General features: G+C 40.8%; 1 protein-coding gene across 1 annotated transcript in view; it reads left to right on the plus strand.

Moving 5' to 3' along the window:
- The window catches only part of ORC5 (origin recognition complex subunit 5), a 2,154,202-nt gene that overhangs the window by 433,155 nt on the left and 1,701,229 nt on the right, over positions 1–19,818 (plus strand). Inside the window, exon 6 of the mRNA XM_044087287.1 lies at positions 5,725–5,836. Within this exon, the coding sequence (XP_043943222.1) occupies positions 5,725–5,836 (112 nt within the window). The remainder of the gene's footprint in view (positions 1–5,724; positions 5,837–19,818) is intronic.

A 19,818-nucleotide genomic window follows, 5' to 3' on the forward strand; every position in this document is an offset into this window, starting at 1 on the left:
GAAACCTTCCCAGAATATCCTTCTGAGGAGCCCCCTCAGAAGAGGACAAGCAAGAGGAAACATGTAGACTCCCAGGATGAGTCCATTACCTCCAACACTGACCTTGAGGAGTCAGAAGGGTCCCCCAAGTCATCTTCTGGTGATGTCTCCTTTGTAGACATCTTAGAGATCCTTAAGCAGAGAGGCGGCTGGCCTACTGTTACCCCTTCTGATGACGAGTCAGTGTACCTGAAGGCTTTCGGGTCTCAACCTTTAGCCTGTTGGTTGTCTTCACATTTTGATGAACTTTTAAACCTTGTTAGTCGGAAGGTGTGGGAGACTCCTGATGCCTTGGAGCCAGTTCCCAGAAGACCCAATAAATTTCTGTCTGCCCCCAAAGAGAAAGAATGTTTGTCCAAAGGTGTGCCTGTAGATGCCATGGTGGTGGCGGTGGCCACTAAGAAGGAGCTAGCGAAAACTTCATCTGTCCATCCGCCGAATAAGGAGTCTCGAATGATGGACAGATATGGGAAGTGTATCTTTTCTTCAGCAGTGTTCACACTCGGATCGCTGAACTATCTAGCACATTTTACGAGGCTTCAAAGAGCTATCCTTAAGGAGTTGGTAGATACTCTACAAGGTACATCTACTGAAGGAGTCCCTAAGAAGGTGTCTTCTCAGTTGTCTACCTTAAATTCCATCGTTAACTCCTCCATGAGGCTGATTTCTTATGCAGCCAGTGGAGCGAGCAGGGCAGCAGGTTCAGGAGTTTCCCTTAGGATACACTCCTGGATGTGCTTATGTAATTTTGCAGAGCCATTCAGGTCTACCTTTACCAATGCCCCCTTTGATGGTTCTTCATTGTTTGGTCATAAGGTAAAAGATACACTCACCAGGTGTGAGCAAGAAGGGAGAACGCTCTCTGCTGAGTACGTTTTACCATCCCCTCTAGACCATATCCTAAGGGTCAGAGAGGTGGAAAGATATGGTTCAAGAAGTAGCAGAGATTTTTCCTGGATGCACAGGGTGACTCCTCCTTCAGAGGCAGAGTGGGAGGAGCAAATAGTAGATGTTGCAAAGGAAGCAGGGACGGCCCGCAAAACCAGGGAGGGCCACAATTTGTTTATAGGCTGTCCCTATCAGCGCTCCTGATGTGGTGCCCGGCTGTGTTTCTCTGGAATCAGTCGGGGGTCGCATATCTTTGTATCCAGAAACCTGGCTAAACATCACCCAAGACAAATGGGTACAAAGAATAATCACCAGAGGTTACTCCATACCCTTTTCTCTTCCACCCCACGCCCCCAAGAAGATCCCAGATGTTCCACCTAATCACAGGGATCAAGCAACTGTAGAAGTGAAAAAGTTGCTCGCAAACAGAGTCATCCAAACTGTCCCCGCAGACCAGGTAGGATTCGGAACTTACTCCAGATTATTTTTAGTGCCAAAATGTACAGGGGACTGGAGGCCCATCTTGGCCTCAGCAAACTAAACAAATCAGTAAAGAAGGACAAGTTCCCGATGGTGACACTGCAGTCTATACTCCCTCTGTTAGGGAAAGACAACTGGATGTGCTCCATAGACCTCCAAGATGTGTGCTACCATTTTAAAAATGGCCAGTGTGTCGAGGAGCCACCTACGCTTCCGGCTGGGAGTCAGTCACTACCAATTTCGTGCTCTGCCCTTTGGTCTCACCACAGCCCCCAGGGTGTTCGCCAAATGTATGGCAGTAGTGACAGCTCACCTGAGAAGTCTAGGATTCCAAGTGTTTCCGTACCTGGACGACTGGCTCCTGACCGCCTCCACCAGGCATCTACTCCTTCACACCAGAGATTCCACTATCCAACTTTGTTTCCAGTTGGGAATTATAATAAATTGGGAAAAGTATGTCTTATCGCTCTCTCAGTTTGTGACTTTTATAGGGGCAGAAATAGACACAGTCGCCATGTTAGCTCATCTACCTGCAGAAAGTGCACAGAACCTCAGACAACAAGTTCTCTGTCTACTTCCTCTACAAAAAGTGAAGGCAAAGACAGTGCTGAAACTCTTAAGGATCATGGCCTCCACCATAATGTTAGTCCCTCTCGCCAGATTACATATGCAAATTATTTAATGGCTTCTATCGCCCCAGTGGTCCTTTCCACAACTGCCTCTATCTCACCACATTATCATAACAGAGTCTTGCAAACAGGACCTCCGTTGGTGGATCCAACCCGACCAGCTAACAACAGGCACTCCATTCCTTCTTGGCCATCCCGTTGCTACTGTGACCATGGATACCTCACAGATAGGGTGGGGAGGGCATTATCTAGGCAGGACTGTCCAAGGCACATGGCAAGATCACGAGGCTCACCTGCATATCAATGTCCTAGAGATGAGGGCAGTGCTTCTGGCGTTGCAAACACTTCGCGACTCTCTCCCTCTAGGGACGATAGCAATCCAGTCAGACAACATGTCGGTGGTATGGTATCTTAACAAGGTGGAACCAACTCTTACCCCCTTTGTCGAGAGGCAGTTCGTGTTTGGAAGTGGGCGATATCTTCCCAGCGCTTTCTGGTGGCAATGCACATCCCAGGGACAACCAATGTGATAGCTGACAAACTCAGCCGGGCAATCTTGATGCCTCATGAGTGGTCTTTCAATCAGGAAGTAGCGGAACAGATCTTGCGCAAATGGGGGCGGCCTTGCTGCGATCTCTTCGCCAGTCCGATCAACTCCAAATGCAGCAGCTACTTTTCCCTTATCCCCCCTCCGGGGGAGTCACCGAGAGATGCATTTGTTCACGATTAGCCCCTGAGACTCCTTTATGCTTTCCCTCCTTTTCCTGTCATATCCAGGGTGATTCAGAAAGCGAAGCTGTTGGGAAGCAAAATGATTCTCATCACCTTTTACTGGCCTCGTCCGATTTGGTTCCCCTTTCTCGGGCCTCATCTACTAGACAATCCATGGACTCTGGACCAAGTGCCAGACCTCTTGACACACGTCAGTCTCCACACCGTCGGCTTGACAGCGTGGCTGCTCCAATTCCATCCCTAGTCAGGCTTTATGATTTTTCACCTGCTGTGACCCACATCTTAACATAAACCTTCCACTAGGAAGTTATACACTAGCAAATGGAGAAGGTTTTCTATCTGGGCTGAAGAAAGGAATGTAGACTTTTACACTGCATCCATCCCAACGGTTCTAGAACTTTTGTCTGAACTTTTCCATCAGGGATCTGCTGCTGCCACAATTGGGGTCCAATTGGCAGCGATATCTAATTTTCATTTGGGCTAACATGAGTCTAATCTGATGTCACACAGGTTGTGTAAAACCTTCCTTAAAGGTACTACTTTGCTGAGACCCCCCTTTCAGGAACCGGCAGCTTCCTGGGACCTGAACTTTGTCCTGTCCAAGCTAACATCACCGCCCTTTGAACCTGCTCATTTGTGTCCACTGAAATTTCTGTCTTGGAAGACTTTATTTCTAGTAGCCATCACATCAGCTAGAGGAGTATCAGAGTTACAAGCACGGTCTATCAAGCCCCGTTATTTGATTTTCCACAAAGACAGAGTTTCTCTTCATACTAATCCTTCCTTTATACCTAAAGTTTGCTCTCACAATAACCTGAACCAAACTATAGAGTTACTGTGTTTTTCCCTAACCATTCTAACGCAGCAGAATACAAATTTCATCAGTTGGATGTTCACAGGCAATGACAGTTCTACCTTCACAGGACTAAGGAACTCAAAGTCAGACCAATTGTTCTTATCCTTCTCTGATTCTAGACTAGGTCTGCCAGTCTCTAAAGTGACTCTATCAAATTGGATTTTGAGCTGTATTTCCTTCATTTACTCCTCCAATGGAAAAGCTCTACCGTTCAAGATTAAGGCTCATTCTACACGATCCCAGTCTACATCTGCTGCCTTCCAAGCCAAAGTTCCAATTGGCAATATTTGTGCGGCAGCAACCTGGGCTTCCCCTCATACCTTTATTACTCATTACAAATTGGACCTGACCTCTAGGGGTAGAGCCTCCTTTGGTTCCATGGTACTCAGGAATATTTTTCTGTCAGTCACCCAAGAATAAGGTGCTAGGGACGCTGTCCCATATGTAAAAATGAAGGCAAGATAGGACTACAGAACATAAAGAAGGTATGTACTCACCATAATGTTCCATGTTTGTAGTCCATCTCGCCCTTCATTCTGAACCCACCCGCCTACCCTTCCCATCCTGGAAGGATCTGGAGACAGGATAATATTACCTTGTTAGGGTGGAGACCTTTCATTATTGTTGTTCTTTCTGGATAACCTTAGTTCTATCTTTCTATAGCTTAGCAGCAAACAAGATCTGGGGATTGTACTAGTGCATTATGGGATACCTACCTAGCCACAAGCCAACTAAGAGACTTTGAGCTTTGTAATAGGCCGAGTCAGAACCCATATGTAAGAATGAAGGACGAGATGGACTACAAACATGGAACGTTATGGTGAGTACATAACTTTTTTTTCTCCCCAGGCCTCCTCTGAAAATGTGTATTACCCAGTCAGACTTTCCCAGTAAACAAAGACAAATAAAAAAATAAATAATTTTTGTTTCAGTTGTTATGTTTAGTGCTGGGGATTTTCACAGATATTACTTGTTTTTTTTTTTTGGAAATACAATCCCGTGGTATATTGAACCTTAGAAGCAGACTTTGTCATCAGAGAAGGTGAGTTGGTGCATTTAGTCTGAATTTTGGATCATCATTTATGTCCTTTACATTTTTGAATGCAACACTGTTGAGTGTTCTAGTCATTCACCACTGTTTGCAGTGAAAACATGTTAAAAAATGTTTCATTTTTTATTCCTTTGCATTAACTTTTATCTTCAGATTACATCCTCCTGTTCTCATAAATATTTTTGAAGGATGTTCATTTGTATTTTATGGATTGTGTTGATAAACTTAAGTTTCTATCATGCCCTATCCCCACCTCCTTTTCAATACTGTATGCATCAAGCTCTAGGCATCTGTTGAGACTGCTCCACAATTAAATTTCATATGGTTGGTATCTTGGAGCTTTTGGTTCTCCTGCTCTGATTCCAGCTGTGATGCCTTCTGAACAGACTTTGCATGTCCTCCATATGTCCGCATGGAATTTAAATGAGGCCCCTTGTTTCCTTCAACATCCCAAGGTTGTGGATAGCTGAATAGGTAAAAATGAAAATGGGCCTTGCAAGAGACTTTCATCCCATCAGTACTTGTTTGTTCTTTATGCCCAAAGCTTGCCAGGACTGGCTTAATCTGTTCGTGACTCTGAGCTGAATAAAGTGAGTATTGAAAATAGAGGGATACAGTGTTATTCTTATGAAGTAGCTCTGAAGATCTTCACATCTCACCCTGGTGACATGGCCTGAAGATATTTGGTTAACTTAATCTTTCTGGATGAGAGGGAGAGAGGACTGCATATACAGCACTGACGTATAATGTAATGAGAACATACAAAATGAGTTGTTAGAAGCCAATAAAACAACATTTTGTGAAACAATTTAGTGTGTGGAAAACGGTGTGAACTTTGTCACTTGTAGCTTATACATATGCTAATAAATCCATATGGTTTTCTAACCAAATTCTCTCCATTAGGATAGTTGTATGTGCAGTGTCAAGGTTCATCACTTGTTTGTTCACGTTGCTCGATTTTCTTGTTGTGCATGAACTTGAACATGCCTTGCATGTCTGTTGTTTACTGCAGTAACATGCGATGTGCTGTACCTTGCTTTGTTTTTCAGACTGATGCCAACGTTACTGTCATTTTCCTTACTGAAATTGTATGGGAAAAGCTACATCCAAACATGGGCTGCTTTGAGCCACTAATACTTTATTTTCCTGACTATAGTAAAGGTAAATGTTTTCTGTGTATTTTTGGTTTGATGTCTGTGCAGAAGTTTTGGGTTTGTGATGGGGTACTTGTAAAGATTAGATTTGTACACTTTGTTTTTATTTACATTATCTTCCAGGTGTTCACTATTAATATTTTGGTTAATTAAGCAGTATCTGTTGCTAGTTCTGAACTTGAGTTATGTTAGTTATTAGTTCACATGCACAAAATACGGACATTTTTGTTATAGGCCTGTCTGTAGGTTACTATTGATGTTTATCTTCTGCTTTTGGTGATGTAACAAGATGATTACTGACATTACTTAGTGTACATTTATGCTTTTCTATTATCTGAGAAGTAACTACAGATGTGATGTTTCAATCTCGCCATAATTCTCACTGATGGGGTAGCATCCCGATCCATCTTGACCATTTCAAAAGCTCAATGCCTTCAGCAAAGCTCGTGGGCATTTTTCCTTACCCATAATGCAACTCTCCAACTTCCTCAGATCTCGTTTGCTGCTCTGCAAAGGAGGTGCTGGAGCAAGATCTGGGCTAAGTGCTTTCAATTTCAGTACTTATCTTGTTACTATTGTTACAATTTATTATAGTTTATTCTACTTTAATTGTGGTTTATTTTATATATATATATATATATATATATATATATATATATATATATATATATATATATATATTTCCTTACCCTGTTTTTCTGTAATTTAGAGCGAGTGTTAGCCCTTTACTTTCTCCTGTTAGCATTCGTTTGAGTTAGAGGACGTCTAACTAATGTCCGTTTAAGTTAGAGGACGTTTACCTCTCCTTTTCTATTCCCTTCCTCCTTTATCATCCATTTTTAGTTAGTGGATGATTTGCAAAAAAAAAAAAGTTATCCCCCCCCCCCCATCTTTTCAAAGTTTCTTTTCTGTCCATTTAAATTAGAGGACTTTCAGGCATGCTTGTGTGTGTGTGTGTATGTGTATTCTTTTTTCTCTCAGTTTTTTAAAAATGTCACAAAAACAGGAAGGGAAACCTCTTGGTTTCAAAAAGTGCGAGCGGTGTGGAAAGAAGATGCCCCTCAGTGATTTATTTGTGTGTGCATTGCTTGGAGCCTGTTCACTCCAAGTTGTGCTCCATATGAAGGACTCTTATGGAGTGCAAGAATAAACTTATTTTGAAGGGACTGCTGAAAACTCCCTTCACTGAGGCTATATCACCAGAGTCTGTTACCAAATCTGACAAGTCCTAGAAATCTCAAAAATGTTTTTCTTCGGCGCAAAAGTCCTCCTCTGAGCTGAAGCAAAAAGAACCCTCGGAGCAGACAGTCATCACTGGATCCAAGACTTTGTAGGAGCAAACGACAAAGAGCCAGACCAGCTAAGAGTAATTCCGCTTTAATAAATAAAACTTCCACAAACTAAGCACTTTCACCATTAAACCAATGGCTTCATCAGAGTTAATGGAAGCCTACATACAATTCAAATATATAATTAATCAGTCCCACAACCAATCAAAAATAATTTCGTCATGCATGTCATTCAAAAAACAATTAAGATACACAAGTTATTTAAATTGTTAAAAACAAATTAGACTTACAGCTAAAATAAATATGTTGCATGTCAATATATTATATACTTACTACAAGTAATGTGCAAAAAGCAAATAACTTAAATAAAAAATTACTAAAATAATCATGAACACCTTCCTATAATTCATAAGTATTAAGTGCATACTTTTACAATGAATACAATATGTATACTTAAATATAACATGAAAAGTGTTTAAAATATATAGTTGTGTTGTATCAAATTTCATAACTTCTTAACTTTAAATATGGAAACATATATATATACTATCATTAATACCTGGAAGGTTGGTTGCATTCAACCTAATCTGCCAGTTGGTCTCCATAATGTCCACTTTTAACTTATCACCCCCTCTTTCACTTTCGGTAACCCGACCCGACACAAAGAAGACAAATTTATTAAAGCCAGGACAAACTGTGCTGTGCATGTATAAGGCATTACAAGTGTCCTTATTTTTAATGGCCCTAATATGTCCCCCAATTCTTTCTTTTAGCTTTCTGACAGTCTTTCTGACATAAAAAGCTGATCAAGATGTACAGCTAGCTAAATACACCACCATTCTTGAACTGCAACAACATCTACCCGGGCAAGGAATAGATCTGTTGCAGCCTGCCACTGCCACATAGGGCCCTTCATTAATGTATCTACAATACTTACACGCCCACATTTATACATTCTGGAATAAGCATAGTTCACTGGTGTTAACTCCAAAATGTTTTTGACATTCTTAACTGTGGTGGTGGTGCTGCAGTAGCGTTGTCGCCTCACAGTAAGACGTTGTCCTGTTCGATTCTCAGCGAGAGCGTCTTCTGTGTGGAGACATGCGTGAATGGGCGTACCTTCGTTGAAGGTTGTGCATCAAGACCGGCAGCTCGGCACGTAAAAGTCTACTGCCAGTCATTAGTGGACCGGAGTTCCGCTGTGGCGACCCCTAACCGGGAAAAGCCGAAAGACACAACAACCTCTACCGAAGACTACCCTAGGTTTTTCACCTATAACTTCCTTAATGCTAGCACCAAAGCTTAAATCCCAAGCTCTCCGCATAATATCTAAAATAAAGGACGTCTGGTGATGAAGATCAATCACCAGACGTCCTTTATTTTAGATATTATGCGGCGAGCTTGGGATTTAAGATTTGGTGCTAGCATTAAGGAAGTTATAGGTGAAAAACCTAGGGTAGTCTTCCGTAGAGGTAAGAATGTCAAAAACATTTTGGAGTTAACACCAGTGAACTATGGTTATTCCAGAATGTATAAATGTGGGGCGTGTAAGTATTGTATATACATTAATGAAGGGCCCTATGTGGTGGTGGCAGGTTGTAACAGATCTATTCCTTGCCTGGGTAGATGTTGCAGTTCAAGAATGGTGGTGTATTTAGCTAGCTGTACATCTTGTCCGGCTTTTTATTTCAGAAAGACTGTCAGAAAGCTAAAAGAAAGAATTGGGGAACATCTTAGGGCCATTAAAAATAAGGACACTTGTAATGCCTTATACATGCACAGCACAGTTTGTCCTGGCTTTAATAAATGTGTCTTCTTTGTGTTGGGTCAGGTTACCCAAAGTGAAAGAGGGGGTGATGATAAGTTAAAAGTAGACATTATGGAGACCAACTGGCAGATTAGGTTGAATGCAACCAACCTTCCAGCTATTAATGATAATATATCTATGTTTCCATATTTAAAGTTAAGTTATGAAATTTGGTACAACACAACTATATATTTTAAGCACACTTTTCATGTTGTGTTTAAGTATACATATTGTATTTATTGTACAAGTATTCATTTAATACTTATGAATTATAGGAAGGTATTCATGATTATTTTAGTAATTTTTTATTTAAGTTATTTGCTTTTTGCACATTAATTGTAGTATGTATGTAATATATTGACATGCAACATTTATTTTGGCTGTAAGTCTAATTTGTTTTTAACAATTTAAATAACTTGTATATCTTGCTTTTTTGAATTAAATGTATGAGGAAATTATTTTTGATTAGTTGTGGGACTGATTATGTAATTATATATTTGAATTGTATGTAGGCTTCCATTAACTCTGATGAAGCCATTGGTTTAATAGTGAAAGTGCTTAGTTTGTGGAAGTTTTAATTATTAAAGTGGAATTACTCTTAGCTGGCCTGGCTCTTTGTCGTTTACAAGGTTTGCTCTTGTTGGGCTTTGTTTTTGTGTTTTACTTTGTAGGAGCAGTTGGAACCCTCGGCTCCAACGTCTTCAGCACCCACAGACTTCGGATATCTGAGCCATTCACCTTCATTGGAACCAATAACTTCTCTCCCTTCGCCCCTTTTGGCAAAGTTAAGATCTCCTACCCTTTCTACTCGGTCCACCAGGAGTTTGTCCAGTGAAGATGTGGATAGGGTAGTGCAGAGGCTGCTAAAGACACAGGCACTGGCCAAGCTGTTATTGAATCCGAACCCAAAGGAATCGGATCAGAGACAGTCCTCCCCTTCAGCGCCTACTCCTCCTTCGATCCCTCCCTTGGTTTTGGAGCTGGAAGATTCTGATGTCCAACTTGTGTCATTATTTGATCCAGGACCCATAGGTTCCTCTGATCGATTTCTGACCCGAGCGTTTCCGCCCAGTCAGAGCAGGAGACCTCTAGGAGCCAACACTCTGTAGTCGGGGTCCACTGAGCCGGTTTGGATCTCTCCGGATCCAACCCTGCCTCTGGGGGCTTCTGGGAGTGTGAGTTTGGCTCTTACTTCTGCTTTGGAGCTTCTGCCTCCTGTGCTGGAGATTCCTTTGTTCCTGACAGCCCTTTTGTTGGATCCGAGGTATTCTTCAGAGCAGGGACAGACTGCCTTTGAGGTCATGAGGTGAGTTTTGACTTCATCTCAATCTAAGATGCAGCCTTTCTTGGATCTTCCTCCCAATTGTGCGTAGGTGTCTTTGTCTTCTCATGTACCCTCTCCACAGGACCGCAGAGACCCCAGGCCTCAGGATGTCCAACAGGGGACACCCCCTTCTTCTGAAACCTCCTCAGACTATCCCACTGAGGAGGTTTCTTGGAAGAGGACCTGCAAGAGGAAGCATCTAGGCTCCCTGGAGGAGTCTATCACATCCGATACTGACCTCGATGAGGCAGAAGGGTCCCCACGGTCACTTCCTGAAGATGTCTCCTTTGGAGACCTCCTGGAAATTTTAAAGCAGAAAGGTGACTGGCAGTCCATATTCCCTTCAGCTAAGGAGCCTGTATACCTGAAGGCTTTTGGGTCTCAGCCTTCAACCTCTTGAGTGACCTCTCCTTCTGATGAGCTTATTGAATTAATCTCTCAGAAGGCTTGGGAGTCCCCAGATTCTATAGAACCTACTCCTAGGAGGCCAAAATAAGTACATTACTGCTGCAAAAGACAAGCCATTCTTAAAAGGTGTAGCAGTTGATGCAATGGTCATGGCAGTGGCCACTTTAAAGGAACTATCTGAGACCAGTTCCTCTTATCCATCCTCCGAATAAGGATTCCAGGACCATGGATAGGTATGGGAAGCGCATCTTTTTGTCAGCGACTTTGCATTATGGTATCTGAACTACCTTATCCACTTTACCAGATTACAGAGGGACCTTTTGAAAGAACTTTCAGACTTCCTCCAAGGAGCTGCAGCTGACGCAGTTGCAAATAGTCAGTGCTCAGCTCACCACCCTCCGTTCAGTCATAAACTCTTCCATGAGGCTCATATCTTATATAGCAGATGGGAAGGAGTAGGGTGGGACAGGTTCAGCCATCTCTCTCAGGAGGTAGGCCTGGATGCGCCTTTTTAATTTCGCAGAGCTCTTTGTCTTCCTTCATTAACATCCCTTTTGATGGTTCTTCTGTTGTTTGGGCCTAAAGTAAAAGAGAGGCTTACCTGGTGTGAACAGGAGGGCAAGACCTTGTCTGCCATTGGAGTGCATTTTTCCACACCTACCAGAACCTTTCCCAGAGGTCAGAGAGGTAGTGGGAAGATGTGATTCAGAAAATCACAAAAGTCTTTCCAGGACACACAGGGTGAAAGTTCCCCTAGAGAAAGAGGGGGAACAGTAATGGAAGATACTGCCCTCATGGCAGGGGAGGCCCGCACAACCAGGGCTCCAGAGAATCTTTCTTTGGTAGACCCTTTTAGCGCTCCTGAAGGAGTGCTCGATTGCTCGGCTCTGGAAACAGTTGGGGGCGATTATCTCTGCACTGCAAAACCTGGCACAAGATAGCAAATGACAAATGGGTGCAAGATTTAATATCCAGGGGATGTCATTCCCTTCTCCTTCCCCACTCCTGTAAACAAGTCAGTTCCAGACATTCCACCCAGTCAGAAGGAACAAGCAGCATTAGAAATTCAAAAGTTGCTAAGGAAAAGAGTCATTCAGGAAGTCCCTGCAGACCAGAGAGGATCCAGAACTTACTCAAGATTCTTTTTAGTTCCAAAGAAAACAGGGGACTAGAGACCATGTTGGATCTCGGCAGTCTGAACAAATCTGTCAAAAAGACCAAGTTCCAGATAGTAATATTGCAGTCGATACTTCCATTCCTGGAAAAAGACAATTGGATGTGCTCTATAGACCGTCAGGATGCGTACTACCACATACAAATGGAAAGGCGATCCAGAAGGTACTTGTGTTTCCACCTAGGAGCTAACCACTTCCAGTTTCGAGCTCTCCCCTTTGATCTCACTACAGCTTTGGGAGAGTTAACCAAATGCATGGCAGTGGTGGCGGCTCACCTGAGATGCCAAGGATTCTGGCTGTTTCTGTATCTGGACGACTGTCTCATAACACCTGATCAGGCATCTTCTGCTACAAACCAGGGCCTATACTCTACAACTCTGTTCCTCCCTAGGTATTACCATAAATTACAAAAAAATATGCTCTAGAGCCATGTCAGAGCATGGTCTTCATAGCAGTAGAGATAAACATAACTACAATGATAGCAAAACTTCCACAAGACAGAGTAGACCATCTTCGCCATTATGCAAGTCCCTTAATCAGGAAGAAACGAGCTTCTGCAAAACTAGTTTTCCAAGTACTGGGAAAAATGGCTGCTTCATTTGTACTCATTCCTCTAGCTCATCTCCATATGAGAACAGTTCAGTGGTTGCTTTCGACGCGGTGGTCAATTTTGGAACTGCCTATGTCGCACAAAATCATGCTAATTCCTGCAAAAAGGATCTCCAATGGTGGATTTTGCTCTCCTTTAGTATCTTAAGTTCGTCACTTCATTCTCCCTCAACCCCAAGCCATGGTGACCATGGACATTTCCCAGATTGGGGGGGGGCTTATTTAGGGAACACAGTTCAGGGAATCTGGCTACAACATGAGGTTCAATTGTTCATAAACATCCTAGAGATGAGGGCAGTGGTTCTGGCATTGTAAGCATTTCAAGACTCCCTCCCTCTGCAAATGATACCAATTTAGTCGGATAAAACATGTCTGTGGTCTGGTACATAAGCAAACAGGGGGGACCAGATCTTTCCACCTTTGTCAAGAAGCCCTGAGGGTCTGGCAATGGGCAACAGCTTCCAACTGCTTTCTGATAGCAATGTACATCATGGGGTAATCCAACATAATTGCAGACAAATTGAGCAGAGCCATTTTATGGCCACACGAGTGGTCCCTCAGTCAGAAAGTTACGGAAGAGATCTTCCGAAAATAGGGCCAGCCTTGCTGCAATCTCTTTGCATCGCCCATCAGTGCCAAATGCAGCAACTACTTTGCCCTGTTCTCTCCTGTGGGAGAATCACCAAGGGATACACTTGTTCACGATGGGTCCCTGGGACTTCTTTATGCTTTTCCTCCAGTCCCTCTAATTCCCAGATTTTTACAGAAAGCAAGTTTGTTGGAGATGACAGTAATCCTAATTGCCCCCTATTGGCTTCGCCAAATCTGGTTCCCCTTTCTTCACCCTCATGTATGGAACAAATCATGGAATCTGGACCCTGTTCCAGACCTTCTGACTCATCCGTCGGGAATGGTTCATCCCAGTCTGAGCAATCTCAAACTAACAGCTTGGCTGCTCCATTTCCCCTGATTGCTATGTTTCCTTTCCAGTTAAACATATTTTATGTCCCCATGAATCTTCTACGCAAAAATTGCAGAGGAAAATGGATGAGATCTGTGGCAAGGGCCAGCAATTATCAAACAGATCCCTTTACTGCGCCCATACATTCTGTTTTAGAATTTTTGGCAAAACATTTCAGTAAAGGTGCTGCTGCAGCCACTATTTGAGTTCATTTGGCAGCAATTTCAAATTTTCATATAGGAGAAAATGGTTCTGGAATCATGTCAAACAGACTTTATTGTAGTTCCTTTCAGGAATGCCTTACAATGACTGTCACCACTTTGGGATCTGAATTTCATCTTGTCAAACATCATCTCTCATCCCTTTGAACCATCTGCTACCCGTGAATTGAAGCATCTCTCCTGGAAAACACTCATCTTAGTGGCCATTACTTCAGCAGGGAGAGTTTCAGAATTACAAGCTTTGTCTGCTAAGCCACCATACCTAGTATTTCATAAGGACAGAGTTTCTTTATGCACTAACCCCTCATTTCTACCCAATATTGTGTTGGAAAGTAGCCTCAATCAATCAATCTATTGAGCTGCCAGTCTTCTTCCCAAACTTCCAAAATAAAGAGGAATATTCACTGCATCTTCTGGATGTTCATAGACAATTACATTTCTACTTCCACAGAGCTTCAGAAATCAGAAAGTCAGATCAGCTCTTTATTTCTTATTCTGATATTAGAAAAGGCCAACCAGTGTCCAAAGTTACATTATCCAAATGGCTTTCACAATGTATATCCTTCATTTACAATTCTAAGAACAAAACTCTTCCTAACCATGTTAAAGCTCATTCCACTAGGCCGGTAGCCACTTCTGCAGCCTTTCAAGATGCTCTTAATAGAAACAAAGTCTTTTAAACCTGGCGGAACTAAGGCATGTAATTTCAACTGCCAAATCAGTTCCTTCTCCTCTAATTTCAAATCCGTTGGTCCACCCCTAAAATTATCCAGAATTTTTTCAATAACTAAGAACTTGAATTCATGTTTGGGACACAAATTAATATGCCTTGCAAGTGCATTGTTCAAATTCTTTTTGTCAGTGGCATCCAAGTGCTCATAAATTCTATTCTTAAGGGGTCTCTCAGTTTTGCCCACTTAAAAAAACGGGGCAAAGGGGTCTCTCAGTTTTGCCCACTTAAAAAAACGGGGCAATTTTTACATGAGCTCAAATAAACCACCCCTCTGGTATTAGAATTGAATTTATCATTAATGTGATATTTTTTTCTATTTATTGTGAGAAAGGTTACCACATCTATATATTTGCACCAACGGCAGGCCTCACATTTAAACATCCCACAATGTGCGGGATGACATTTTAAAGTATTATTTTCCAAAAGAGTTTTTAAGTTCCTGCCTTTCCTAAAGACTACAAAGGGAGACTCTCCTACATGTTGTCTGGTCAAATTATCATCTAATAAGAATGACCAATTTTTAAAAATAATTGATCTCAAAAAGGGAGCATCTCTAGAAAATGTAGTTCTAAAGCTCAACCTTGCTAAATCAACATCTGAGGACCCAGATGGTTGTTTGGGGACAAGATCTCTACGGTCCCAATCAATTTTTGATGTGTTACAAGTAACATTCAAATTGTCCAACGAATTATCCAGACTACAAGAGCCCAAATTAGTGAAAATATTACCATCCTTGACACTCAATAATGGTTTAAAAATTCCACAAACTCTTTTAGAGGAGACTTCATCAATGAGATCATCCACTAAATTGGTGGGGTAGCCACATTTACTGAACATTTCCTTCAATAACCTGCATCCATCTAAAAATCATTCTCTAAGGTCACCATTCTTGCAGCCTATACCAGTTGACCCTTAACAACTCCCCTTTTTGTGGTGAAAAGGGTGGCAACTGGAAAAATGCAGGAATACTTTCGAGTATGTTGATTTTCTAAAAATCTTAGAAATAACCTTGTCCAATAAGGGACGTTTGATCAATTCAACATCAAGGAAGCAAATTAGTTCAGTGTTGAATTCCCAGGTAAATTCAAGGAAATTTGTGTATTTAGAAATATGTTCAACAAATGCTGCAGCAGAATTCCTACTACCTCGCCAAAGGATAAAAATATCATCTAAATAACTGGTGTACCATGCAACTTTTTCTTGGAAAACCTGATCCCTAAATAGGAATTGTTTTTCCCAGTGGGTCATCACTGTGTTGGCAAAGGTACCACCACATGGAGACCCCATGGCTACATCAGTTTTCTGTAAATAAAATTCTCTGTTAAACAAAAAATAATTGTTGCTCAAAACTAATTCCAACAAATAAATGATTAAGTCAATAGAAGCACCATCCAAATGTTGTTCTAACAAAAAATCCCTGACTCATTCACAACCAAGCTCCTGAGGAATGGTAGTGTACAAATCACGGACATCAATTGTTAAGAAATTCAGGTTCCTAGAAAAAAGGAAAATTATTCATAGCACCTAGAAATGCCCACGAATCCTTGCATATCTGGGTTTCATTTCTCAAAGCTTCCTTAAGTTTGACATCCACAAATTTAGCACATCCCTAAGTTACAGACTGCCTCCCATCAATGATGGGACGGAAGGGAGGTTTTTCCAAATTTTTGTGGATTTTAGGTAAGCCAAATAAGGTAGGGGTGATTGGGTAGGGGATTAAGAGAAAGTTCAACAAATCAACATCAATGCGCTCCTCAATAAACAAGTAATTAATGAAGCCTTTAATTCTTTGATATGCTCCATTGATTTCATTGAGGGAAACCTTTACATAAGCCCCACTGGTCAACAGAGAACTCATGTTGTGATTATAATCTTCATTGTCCATAAACACCAACCCACCCCCCTTATCCGGCTTGATAATACGGATGTCAGCAAATCTTAAGTCATCCAAAGCATCCTTCTCGGGTTGGGTTAAATTACACAATCTTTCATTAAGGGCTCCCCTAGTAGTCTGAAGTGTTCTAAAATCATTCTCACAAATTCTTTCGAATAATAAAATGGAAGGGTGTAAAAGTGGGTTAAAAATACTTGCAATTCTGAACTCTTTAGTGAGACTAGAATTGTTCCCAAATACCACATTCAAATTCAGTTTCCTAGTATATGTTTTAAGGTCAATAAGTGTTCTTGCTAAGTCACTTCTAGTTGAAGGGACAAAGGTTGAACCTTTAACTAAGATCTCTATTAATAAAGGGGCAGGAGCAAAGGTAGAATAATTAAAAATTCTAAAATCTTGTGTACTGTTAAATAAAATCTGGACTGGTCTCTGTTGTGTATTAATAGGACTAGTGTGTCCTACGAAACGATGAGAAAGAACTATCTCTTCCTCCTGTTCTGTGTTTTCTTCTTCCACTGGTGTTGTTGCTGTGGATGATTTAATTGTCCCCCAGTGTTTGTTTTCCTGTGTCCCTGAAAACCCTGATTCTGATGTGAACCATTAGTATTAGTGTTGTTTTGATTGTTTGCATTATTAGTGATATGCTTGTTAGCAAGCCTCTCACTCCTCCTGACCGGGAACTCTTCATCTAACAAATTATCATTCATTTGCATCCGATTTTTGTCGTCCACAGCAATAAAGTTATCACCAGAACCACCTAGTTCATTATTAGAACCAAAGTTCACATTCACATTTACATTAGAAGGAGGTAAAGGGTACGCTAGACCCTTCTCATAAGCCAGAGAGTCGCTATTAAGTTTTTAAATTTTATTTTCTTTAATTTTAAGCAAAGCTTTATCAATACTAGAGAAGATACGTAAGAAATCAAATTTGTAGTGCAAAAAGTCATTATCAGATTGAATACCGGAGTCCAATGACGCCAATTCACTTTTCAAATTATCCATCTGTGCACAATAATCCTTTATTAGAAGTTCCATAAACTCAACCCCTTGTCGCTCAAACAAACTTAAAAGTTCCTTGTGAAAGGGTGAGTTTGAAACTAACCCAGTAGTAAACCGCCATTGTCTAAGCCTCTTTGGGACTTGTTGCCTCTTAATGCATTCAGACAAATACTGCACCTCAATTTGCAACTTTTTAAATTTGAACAGTTTGGTGTCATAAACCTTTAAATTGTTAATCAAGTTATTTTCGCCAATTTCAGAGTTCCTAATACTGTCAGGCTGAAAGGACCCATTGACAAAACAAGCTGGATCTTTGAACCAGTCCTCCAGGATCGGAATAATAGATGGCATACTTACTGTACTGCCCAAATCTCTGTTGTTCCCCAAACGCTCGTTTGTCCTGCTGGAAGGTGCATTTGAAGTCCGAAAGCCTGAACAGGGCACAAAAGAAGAACCAGAAGCCCCTGGAAAATGGTTGCCTCGATCCTGCGATCCTAAGGCAAACACTGATGTTCAGGCGAAGAAGAATTAGGTAAACCATGAGAGACTGGGTTACCGGAACTTCCGGATCCATGAGGCCAAGCAGTCGCAACCTGACTGGCCAAATAGTCTACAAGTTGCGTCAGTAATTCTATTAAGGCAGTCAATTTGCCTAAAGCACCATTGTCATTGTTAGATGAAGGGTCTATAACATTAGGCGTAGGATCCATGGTATTAAAAAGTACTTGTGATCCAGGTGCGGAACAAACTTCCATAAACCAAACAAATAAACTCAGAAAAAATGAACAGTCTGCAACAAAATAAAAGAAAAAGGACCAGACCGGATACTCAAAACAGTTCCAATAAGCGCTTTCGTTTACTAAAATGAGCAAACTTCTTCAGACAATTTTAAGATGCAGAAGTACACTTAAATACATTGTTTATCATGACATAATTTCCTTTAGGAAAACATCATTTCCTTTAGAAAAACATAATTTCCTTTAGAAAAACACAGGCTCATTTTAAAGTGCCACACTCCTATAAAAAACAAACCATATGTCAACAAATAAATAATAAAAATCCTTACATATATTTCCAAAAATAACATGTAACAATACATTTATATAATTTAATAAATATACAGTAAAAAGCGTTCAAAATATATAAACATAAATCTATCTAACTAACGCTTTTAATTTCAAGATGCTCTTAATAGAAACAAAGTCATTACTATTTAGCTTGACAGGTAAAATGCCTTCTGTTAGAACAGAACACAGGAGCAGACTGTCTCAGCAGATCCAGGACAGACCCTCACAAATTAATGTTACACCCAGAGGTCTTCCAGAAGATTGTCCATCTGTGGGGAATACCCAAGTAGATCATTTGCCTGTTATCCCAACACATAATTAAAACAGTTCTGTTCCAGGACACCATACATAGAGTCCTGGAAGACAGACACATTTTCATTTCCCCAAATGGGAATGTTGTGCTTTCTCCCCTTTTCCCTGATATGCAAAGTCCTACTGAAGATCAAGAAGGACTCAACAGAGATTCTTCTAATGACTCCCTTTTCACCCGGACAACATTGATTTTCTTATCTTGTAACTGGATGGGGCTGTTACCAAAAACTCTGTATTTGTGTTAATTGCTCAATTCAGGCCTAAGGTACACCTCTTGACCATTTCTTTTTGTCTGTCACTGGATTCCCCCCTTTCTTCTTATTTCCAAGTCAAGAAATTTCTAAAAGGGATATTGCAAATCAGGCCATCTAGAAAACAGTGGTACCTTCCTGGTATCTGAGCTTAAGTTACCACTTGAAACTGCAGCCAGTTCTTCCCCAAAATTTCTAACTTGAAAGACTGCATTTTACTCATCTGACTTCTGCTAGATAGGTATCTGAATTATGTCTACTTAACCTTTTTTTTTTTTTTTTTTTTTTTTGACACCTTCATTGAATTATCAGTTTACATTTAAATAAAAGTAATCAAACTGTATTAACATGCTCACTTTTACAAACATTATACTTCACATATATTGCTATATGTCATATAACCTAAGCAACATTACATAAGTTATTCAATTTCTGCTCTTGTTTTATGTAAGAAACATCTTTATTAAACTATCACTTACAACATAGGCAATCATAGATGCATATAAATTAAAAACCACACCGACACAATCCTATTTGCAAGCATTTTACATCACAAGCCATACTGGCACACTCCCAGTTGCAAACATTCTACAAAACTTGTAATCTACCCAATTATTTTCAGTAACACATTACATAGCTCATTTAACTTCTGCCTTCTTTTAAACCTCATTTTTCCCTGTACGTATTGTTCTCACAATTCCCATTTTTTTCCTACGTAGTTTGCTCCTACCCTTTCCAAAAAGCTCTCTGTTCCAGTTGTTTTATCTCTGTTAACCATATTCACTACTACTAGTATAATAGGTTTAGATTTTGATTTCCATTTTCTAGAAGTTGCTTTTTAGTTAGCCACCATATCTAGACGCAACAAGGCCATAACATATCCAGGCAATTGCAATTCTATATCATAGCTCAGAATAATTATCTCCCTCGTCACACC

This window comes from Protopterus annectens, chromosome 11.part0 (genome assembly GCF_019279795.1).
Source record: "Protopterus annectens isolate FY-2018-M chromosome 11.part0, PAN1.0, whole genome shotgun sequence".
NCBI lineage: Eukaryota > Metazoa > Chordata > Ceratodontiformes > Protopteridae > Protopterus > Protopterus annectens.